Genomic DNA, 10,356 nt, shown 5'->3' with positions numbered 1-10,356 from the left:
TAGTTTGGTTGGAGTTCGACAGTATTTTTTCTTTACCATCGTCTGCGTTGGTTGACACCGTCACATCCCCTCGGCTGTTTATATCGGGGCACATTAACACCACGTGCCGGCGACTGCACATCGCACATTTTTAATTACCATGACACACGCGACTCTGATGACCGATTTTTAAACAGTTAAAATACGCATTCTTTCGGTAAAAGCGATTTTTTCTCGTCCAATGTCATTTTTCGCGCTTTCTCACACTTTACACTCGCGTGTTTATTTTCACAGAATACACAGTCTATCGGTTTATTCGACTTTCCCTGTGTGTGTAGGCTTATAGCGGACGGCGTACTTTTTGCTTGATCCGAGCGTTGTGTTTTAATGTTTTGCATTCATCATTCTTCAAATCAAAACCGTGCATTGCGATGGATATTCTTTCTTCATTCTCTACTTCGGATCGTAGGAACTTGATCAGCTGTGTGAGTCGTTCTTTTCTTCGGTCCCCATCTGCCACGACCGGCACTGGATGACGCTGCCAAGCACGTAAAAGTTCCTCGGGCAGCGAGGACTCGACAAGCGGGAGTAACATGGCGCCGCACTTATCCGACGTTACCCCGAGCGATTCGAGAGCTCTTAGCTGAGCCTCTATCTTATCATACAAACTAGACAATGGGATTCGATCATCCGGTTTCATGACATTTTGGATAAGTAGCTTGAAAAGCTCGCGCACGTACACTTCCACAAGCACTTCGTCCTGGCCGAAACAATTCTTTAAACTCGCAATCGCACCATCATAATTCTCTTCGATGGGAAGAAAACTGCCGACTAGCTCAGCTGCACGCGACTGTGCTGTCATCGCCTGTAGGGGATATTGGAACTTGTCTCCTTTGTTGATGTTGGCATTCTCGTGTATCTTCTTGAATTGTGACCAGAAGGGCAGCCATTCCTTCACGTCCCCGCTGAATTTTCTAAGTTCGATTTTAGGCAATTTTATCATAGGTTGGGCGCTGACGAGATGTGTGTTATCGGCTATCGAGTTCGCAGTATTGTTCACGTCATTGTTCGCAGTGGTCGGTAAATGTGTCATGGCAGCCATCCGTGCACGTATATATTTGCGCTTGTACTCGTCGTTGCTCGTCATCTCCGCATCAATTGTCTCTGTCTTCACATTTTCTGTTTCTATTAAGCACGTAATATAGACCGAATTGGCGTCTTCTAACGCCTTGTTCTTGTCTTCGAGAACTTGTAGAAATACTTGTAGTTCGGCTAAATCCGCGGCGCCTGCATTCGCATCCGTTAGAACCAAGTCGTTTAACGCGCGCGTAAAAGCCATTTGCATTACGGTGCGTGTCTTCCTTGCAGCTTCCATCTTGAATGCGCGATTTCACACCCGACACAATCCGACGATTATTTTTTACTCACAGTCCTGTCACGGTCGCCAAAATGTTATTAATCGAAGGATAATCGGGATAAAGGTGGTGAACGAAAGGACAATTATTTCAGAGAACTTAAAGTGTCTATATAATATCGAAAGAATTCTTCTACAGAGACTCGTTGTAACGCGCACGCTCGCTACCGACCGACGACTACTATCCGTCGCCTCACCTACGCTCTCGGCGGCAGCGATCACGCAGTACTGCCACCTTTAGTCTAGAATCTTTTTAACAATCAGGCTATTTATAATTCTATTATATTCTTCAGTCTTTTCTACCCCTATTTCATATATAATTCTATAAGATTTGGTTGATTAGACCTAGCTTTTTACGCGATTAAAGGTCCATATACAAAGTCCATATATGAACCATGTAACCTGAACTCCCAAAATCAACATCGATTTGACATTTCGTCGATTGTAAAACCCCACTTGTGCTACTAAGCTAACTTTCTATCAATTCATAAAAAGATTAAAATTAAAAAAAATGTGCAAATTAGGAACTTACACATTGCTTCCTCATCATTACAGATCGCTACCATTGCTCCTATTTTATTTCGCTCATAAAGCTTCCTCTATAAAGAAGCCAAACTAATAAATACTAATAATAATTAACTCATAAAACTATCTTTATTGCTTATCCCCGCAGGGTTTGCAAGTCGTTTTTATAAGGAACGTTACCCAAACCTTTACACCACTACTACCCTTTCTCCTCTCACTTTAACCCTTTGGACCAACGGCTTAACGTCTCTTTCCGAAAGACGGAGCCCAGTTTGCTCCGCACAAGAGCCTATCTTGCACGGAGGGGCGCAGCTTCGGAAAAACATTCCATGTTTACATGGCTCTAGTGGACTCGAACCTGGTTCCTCAGATTACGAGTCTGGCACTCTACCATTAGACCACACTGCCGCCTAATAATAATTATTAATGCATCGAATAAAATACAAGCTTCCTCATAAGAGGAGCTTTGTGAGCGAAATAAAATAGGAGCAATAGTAGCGATCTGTAATGATGAGGAAGCAATGTACAAGTTTCTACATTTTTTTGATAAAAATGCTAGATTTTCGAAAAGTATTTAGTAATCAAAGCTGGGATTAAATTTAATTAAAAAATATATTTTAATCGTATTAAGAAATACACATCTACAAATAATTCTCGTATTTTTTAGTATATCGATCTGTATATAATATGATACAACTTTTTATATCTTAAAATAATTATAAAAACTATCTTAAAGAGAGGATTTCTCAAATTAGGATAAAAACTTTCATTTACATATGTAAATATCTTTACATAATACTTCATTTGGTCAATGATGATGTCCAGTTGTAATCAAAGCAGGTAAGAATGATCCTATTACTAAGAATAATATTTCTTTAACTTTAAGTCCAGTCGTAGAGAGCGTCGTACCCTCGCCGCTTGGCACATGCGAATAATTACTGCTTCGTGTCATCAATTCTGGCAAAACATGTACAGTGGCTACATAAAGGAATGTTCCAGCACTAAACAACATAGCCAAACCAGTTGCATTGACACTGCTCAGTGTTTCTTTTCCTTCCTGAAACGATACAAAAGTTATAATTAATATTTATAATTCAAAAATTATTCTCTATAGTACAAGAAATGATAATGGAAGAATTATAAATTATCAGTTATAATAATCTCTATATGTATAAAAATGAATGTATGTATGTATGTTTGTCCGCTATGCAAATGTATAGTTTTCAAATTAGAACAACCAAATTTGGTATACTATCTCGTGATATTCTAACTTAGACCATAGACGTATTTTGAGAACCGCATCATTACCGATTTTTTGGGAAACCGGTTCCAAAATTTTTCTAATGTCTGTCTGACTGCGAACTACTCATTCATTAATGGACCGATTTTCTGGAAACCGGTGCCAAAATTTGTCTAATTTTTCGGGGATGGTGTCGATAAAGAATAAATTAATATGAGAAAATAAAAATAAAAATTAAAAAAAGTGGCCCTCATACCAAATTGTCTAAAAAAGGTCCCTTTTTTCAAAAAAAAAATTTTGGGGGGATAAATATTCGGGGAAAACATCGTCTACTGTCTAATAAATTAGCCCGTAGAGGGTTTTGGGAAGGGGTCAAAGTGAGGGGAAAAGGTCTGCTGGGAAACAATGTTTATTAGCATCAGTTGCGTTTAGAATTTGATGATCAATTTAATTTGTGATATTATTATTTTACTCTCACAGTTTTCAAATTAGAACAACCGAATTTAGTATATTATCTCATGATACTCTAACTTAGACTGTAGAGGGTTTTGGGAATGGGTCTGAGCCCGGGGACAAAAGGCCCCCATACAAAATTGTCTAAAAAAGGTCCCTTTCTTGAAAAAAAATTTTTTTGGGGGTTATATTACTATTCGGGGAAAAGAAGGAAGAGCTTTTGAGCTCGCGCGAAGCGCAGGCGAAAAAGCTAGTTGATTATAATAATTAATAATTATTATAAATAATTAAAAATGTAAAATTTTATATAATAAACAGAGAAAGACGTTAGATCGGAAAACATAAATATAAGTAACGATAAGCGGGAACGTTAAAGGCAAGACACAAACAATAATTATTAACGTTAAACCGATCGAGACGTGACGAGCGACTTCTCGAAGGACACGAAGTCCGGAGAGGAGAAAACTATCGCGAGATCCCGGGGACAGAGAGACAAGCATTTGACACTGCGACTCGCTAGGGTAAAGACGTATCCGCGTGAACTGTAAATACTTAGAAACTTTCGTGATTAAAGACAGTATTAAGAGACAGATTTGAAGAGATCAATCAATTAATCCTTTCACGCACGACCTATTCCCAAACTACCATGACTGTCTTTTATATGTCACATATGAAAGTTTACCTCGATGTTTACAAACCGCGTTCTGAATGTCCTCATTCAATTTCCATACATACTTTAGAAAGATTTCACCAGCAATCGTTCAGTTGTCATTATACTACCAGCGATTGTAAATCTATTTGGTGATTACACAGTTACGAAGTATCGTGTTGAAAATGTCAACGCATACTCAAATCAAAAGAAATGATTAATGCAGATATACATTTTATGTATGGTCATGGTAATGGAAATGCTGCAGCTGCGCAACGTCTTTACGCAAAAAAATTTCGTAATCAAAGAGTTCCCTCACATACATTTTTTTGTCTTTACCCATGTCTTTGTAAATCAGGTTCATTTGGAACTCGCCATCGGGACTCCGGAAGGCCTAGATCTGTATTGTCATAGAACGCTTAGGAGATTTGCATTTTAAGGGCAGGAAAATTCCGAAACCAATGTAAGAAAAATATCCAATGCCATATAAGTTAGTGCTCCTCTTGTCTGAAAAACACTTCATGAGCAGTTACTTTATCCATACCATATCCAACGAGTGCAAGTATTCATTCCATCGGACTATTAAGCAAGAGTACAATTTTCGGTAATTATTCACTTTAAGGGAAGCACCTCCGATGACCTTGATTTTCACATATGTTGTCAAGGACACGACCCTGAGTAACTTTTCCTTATAACTTAATCATCGCTCATTGCTTATTTAAAAGTTATGAACAAAAAAGTTTGAGAAATATAACAGTTTGTGTCAATGTTAAAGAGAGTAATTTGCTGATATATGTGTATAGACAGTGCACATGTAGGCGGGAGAAAAGCCCTCCCCCGCAGGCAGGGGTGGGTAGGGGTGGACGTTGGTTGGCGTGAAAAGTTAAAAACCTCAACCGTACAATAATAGACCTCGTTTTGCCTTATAAGCAGGATTGGGGTGGGGTGGGGTGAACCTTGCTTCAATCTAATCAAAGGTCTATTATTGTACGGTTTAGGTTTCCAATTTTCCACGCGAACCGAGGTCCACCCCCACCCCCCCCTGCTTGCGGAAAAAGGGCAGTAGTCCCTCCCCCGCCTACATGTGTACTGTCTATACACACATATCAGCAAATTACTTCCTTTAGCACTGACACAAACTTGTAAATTTCTCAAACTTTTTTTGCTCATAACTTTTAAATAAGTAATAACCGACAATTAAGATGTAAGGAAAAATTACTCAGGATTATGTCCTAGACAACATATGTCAAGGCTATTAAAATCAGTGAGGTCGCCCTTAATCTCATTGTGCGGTTCGGGTTTTCAACTTCCACCGAGGTCTATCTCCACTCACCCCTGCTTGCGGTAGCCTCTCCTTCGCCTATATGTGTACTGTCTATACACGTATATCAATAAATTACTTCTCTTAACACTGACACAAACTGTTATATTTCTCGAACTTTTTTTGTTCATAACTTTTAAATAAGCAATAATCGACGATTAAGTTATAAGGAAAAGTTACTCAGGGTCATATCCTTGACAACATATGTCAAGGTCAAGGTCATCGGAGGTGCTTCTCCTAAAGTGAATTATTACCCAATATTCGCAGTGGCTACTCGGAAAATATACACTGAATCCAAATGGCAAAATGTAGAAATGGCGAATAAAAAATGGCATTCTTGACATGTAGTTTTGTATGTGGGATTGCATCATTCAAATATTTTATCAAAATGAGTCTGAGCGGGCTTTTTCAGACATGCTGATTACGAATCCATTAATTAAATGAAAAAATCTAACATGGCGGGTTCAAGATGGCCGATCCAAAATGTTTGTATTACCAGAATAAAATCAGGTAATTAATTTATTTTATAGAGCACTTGACGTTCAACGCCTTCAATTATTATATGTAATAAAACTCAATATATGTAATAAAACTCAATAACAAAAACAATTTAAAAAATTTATCAACAGAAGCATTTCAAGTTAACATTTCAAGTTGCTCGGCCGCAGTGAGCAGCAGCATGTGGACAGTGACTATAGTCACTGTTCGGCCGCAGAGAGCAGCATGTGGACAGTGACTATAGTCACTGCTCGGCCGTAGCGAGCAGTATAATGGACAGTGACTATAGTCACTCTCCGTACTGAAAGGATTAATATCAATTATAATAAAAAAAAACCTTCGCAATGCATCCGATTCATGAAAAATTTTAGCGTGGTATCAGAATATTTGGTTTTCACAAGAAAATTCAATGTAAAATCAATGTTTCCCGCATTTCTAGGATGTAAGACTGTTTTTTCTTGTTCATGTGGGTCCCAAACAACAACTTTTTACGGTCAACTAAAGTTCCACAGGAGCCAAAATTCGGACTTTTTTAACATCCTCCTTTCCATAGTAATCATGTATGGGCATTAGAAAGAGAAAATCCTCATGTATTTATTCAAACAAACCACCAAAACCATTTTTCGTTAAATATTTAGATGGGCATTATAAAAGATCACCAATTTAAATCTCTTGAATTTTTTTATGGGAATATTTGAAAAGCATAGTTCATTCTTCGCCGATAAATGACTTAGAAGTGAACTTCCAGGGTGCTTGTCAAATAATCCGACAAAAACCTAGAATTTTCAAGAAAGTTCGCGACTCTGTAAAAAGAAGATGCCAAGCGTGCATTGAAATGGAACAAGAACATATGAAACACTTGTAAAAAATCGCTACTAAGTCAGTCATGGTAGTAATACAAAATTGTTTATATTTCTGAAACGATTGAGTTTTCGATCTATCGAGACGAATATCGTGAACGAGAGTATTGGCCAACGGTCAGACCTCACATGTAACGTGCAGGAAAGCCAAGAGGACAGAAGGAAAAGAGAACAACGGGAGCAGAAGATGTCAATGTATGTGTGGTTTCAGCATCAGTGTATATTTCAGGCGAAACCGTGTACATACAGCGTGGAAACCGCGGAACTGCGTAACCAACGAAACGCGACAACGACAGAACGCGACTTAAGATAATTAATGCGACTTAAAACTACGACGCGGGACTTCAGACTGCTGACGTGACACGATATGACTGGCTAGTGGCTACGACTAGCGACCGACGACAAACACGAAACCGGCGGGCGAACAACGACCGACGCGCAAGAACGACGCGCGAAACATCATGCACTTACTCGCACGCCACTCTCGACCAATCAGAACGCGCGTATTACTAGCGGCACTACATCGTGCAGATACCTGCGCTCTCACGCGAGTAATCCTAGGCGAATTAACTGCTGCGCACGCAACATGTACATGATCGCAAGGTCGGTATGGAAAATGACTACAGACATCTATATATTACTGGGCTGCTAACTTCTTATGTATAAGGGTCTGGTAATCCTTATGTACAAAATGAGTATATAAGAGCATCCTTTCCGCGCATGCGCTTGATGCGTATATACTATCCCAAGAAGCGTCAATGCGCGTATTGGGATCTGACATTTGTCGCCATGACATCTGGTGGTCAAAAGTGAAAGCACTCAGGGCTCACAGATCTCGTGGCATTGTACAGGCTTGACGTGCGGTCGTACTGGCTTTGCGTTGTATTTTTATTAATATGGATGAATTTTCTCCGCGTTGTAAATCTACGAGCAGAATTAAGTATTTAGGTCGCGGTTGTGGAAGTAAGGTTAATAGTATAAGGTTGATATATAATTTAAATATTCGATTTCATCGCTTTCCCAAGCCCAAAGAGTGCATCGTACATGTCAAAAATTATTTTGGCAATTTAGAGAAAATTGATCATTTCAAAGCCTGGAAAAATGCATTGAAAATGGAGAAAGTGACCTCTTATATGAGAGCGTGTTCACTGCATTTCAAGAAAGAGGATTATATACTGCCAGGTAAGTTAATTTTTGACAGGAAAAATTAGTTTGAGATTTTGTTTAACCTAAAGCATCGTGAATGTGTAAATAATACATTTTCAATAATAATTAACGGTGAATAATTTGATGATAGATGTTGCAAAAACGAGACGCTTGAAGAAAACTGCTGTAAGAAGTTTGTAAACACAGAGCCACACTGCTTTACAGCTCACAACATCACTTCTCATGTTTTGTTCATTTATTTCACATTTAATTATATGTCCTGCTTTTAAAACTCTTTCGTCTTCAATAAACTTTCTCTGCGCAGGATTTGCACCAGCCCAATCACAAATATTTTCCATGGATATTTACATTTTAATAACAGACTATAACACAGCATTTAAAGCCCACCAAAACTGTGAGCCGATCGGCGCCATATTGATTAAACCTCGCCTTCATGTCAGATCCGAATAACGTGCTTTTAATGCGCGTACAATTGAATTGGCTTCAAAACCACATTAAGGCTGCGTTCGGAAACGCTACCTGAGGGTAAACTCGGGTGAGTAGTGGTGGGGGCAGGACGTATCCCGGGTGTAAGTAGTTTCCGAACGGTAAATAAGTAATAAGACATGGCGGACGAAAGGCAATCCCGAAAAAATATTATTGTATCCTGTGCATGACTGCTGGACAAGAAATAATCAGGATAGCTTTAGATAGTTTATATCCAGATAGTAATGATAAGCCGCTGAGTGCTGCTGAATGCTTCTACAGCTTCTACTTCCTTTTAATAAAATTATAGTGATGCAATCACCAAATAGCGATGACATGATATATTTTTTTATTTAAAATTATCGGTTATTACTTTACAAAAAGAGTGTAAAATATATCGATTGCTTAAGCAACTGTTAAGATATATCTATTACGTAAAATAAATTATTAATTAATATAAATAATAGAAAAACATAATCGTAATTAGCGTCAAGATATTATTAAATGTAAATAAAATCTGATAATAAATTAGCGGTAGGCAATAGAATATAATTAACCCTAGAAGGACTTTTTCGGGTCTGAGAGATCCAGCCAAATTTTCGAGAAACTGGCATCGCGGGGTTATTGACATTATAAAGATAGCCCTATGGCATAAAAAAAACTTTGGTCCTTTCCCTACCATTTGCCGCTAGGGGGACCCTGCGTAGTCGCTACGGAACAGTGCGAACATAAGTAGCATCGAGTCTCAAAGATCCAATTGTGTACGACTCGGTCGAAATTCGAAAGTAAATATATGCCTCTTTTTTTGCTAGTTTGGTACAAAATAAGTAGTATTGAATAAATATTAACGTTTTTGTTAGTTTTTCGATATTAACAATTATTTATTGGTTTATAAGTATGACTTTGATATTAAAATGTTTTAAAAAATGTGTGTACACACACACACACACACACACGCACACGCACACGCACACGCACACACACACACACACACACACACAAATATCACCACATAATGGACAGCTTGGTACCCTACAACTTTTGTGCAAAACATTTCTTCCAAAAACGTCATCTTTCCAAGATAATCCAGTGTCCCGATCTTTTTGTTACAGCCTTTATGCAAATGTCGGATCGTCCGATAGATGGCATCCGATGAGATCCGTTTCTCATATTTGAAATATGACAAACAATAGTATAAGAACGGTATATAAATCAAGTGTACGGTACAACTCATCGAATATCAGTTGTATCGGAGTCCACGCTTATACTTAATAAAGTGGCACACAATTTTGAATCGATATATTTATGCCATGGTTTTATAGCATTTTACATCCCTTCATGATTTTTAATTATATCTGGTCAGATCTGGTTATATCTGTTCAAATCTGGCCAAATAGAGACAATTTGCAGATCAAATTATATCTGGCCAGATCTGATGAACCAGATCTGGTCATATCTCGACAGATCTAATTCTTTTTTCCCAGGAGATTAGATCAGAGCTCGGCACTCTGCCTAGCGCTATCCTTCTTACCTCGTCGTCCCGCGCGGTCTATGAGCCGCTGGAGGCTCAGGCGCGTATAATTTGTAAACAATAGCTTTTTATGTCACCCATGAAGTACTATTGTTGATAAGTTTTTTTTCTTTTTAAGTGGTATCCCCAGTAGGCCTAATCCACTGATAACTGAAACGACCCTTTAACTAATTGAATAGAAGCAGAATTCAATAATTAATGAAATAAAGAAAATTCAGGCTGACTGTCGGGATCTTTTACAGGCGAGAACGGGA

The 10,356-nt window shown here is 38.4% G+C and overlaps 1 protein-coding gene across 1 annotated transcript; it reads right to left on the bottom strand.

Annotated features, from left to right (window-relative positions):
• Positions 1-319: 319 nt before the first annotated feature.
• On the bottom strand, positions 320-1,354 carry LOC139780824 (uncharacterized). Its single transcript, XM_071719533.1, has one exon. It carries the CDS (start codon positions 1,352-1,354, stop codon positions 320-322), a length of 1,035 nt encoding a protein of 344 aa, XP_071575634.1.
• Between the last annotated feature and the right edge of the window lie 9,002 nt (positions 1,355-10,356).

The sequence above is a fragment of the Temnothorax nylanderi genome, unplaced genomic scaffold (assembly GCF_030848795.1).
Source record: "Temnothorax nylanderi isolate EJ_2023f unplaced genomic scaffold, tnyl_v1.0 TNYL_tig0299_pilon, whole genome shotgun sequence".
Classification (NCBI taxonomy): domain Eukaryota; kingdom Metazoa; phylum Arthropoda; class Insecta; order Hymenoptera; family Formicidae; genus Temnothorax; species Temnothorax nylanderi.
Note: the sequence above shows the minus strand (reverse complement) of the source record. Positions and strands in the feature narration are given on the sequence as shown.

Coding starts and splice junctions, on each gene's coding strand:
- LOC139780824 (XM_071719533.1), bottom strand. CDS start 1,354: ATGGAAGCTGCAAGGAAGACACGCACCGTAATGCAAATGGCTTTTACG.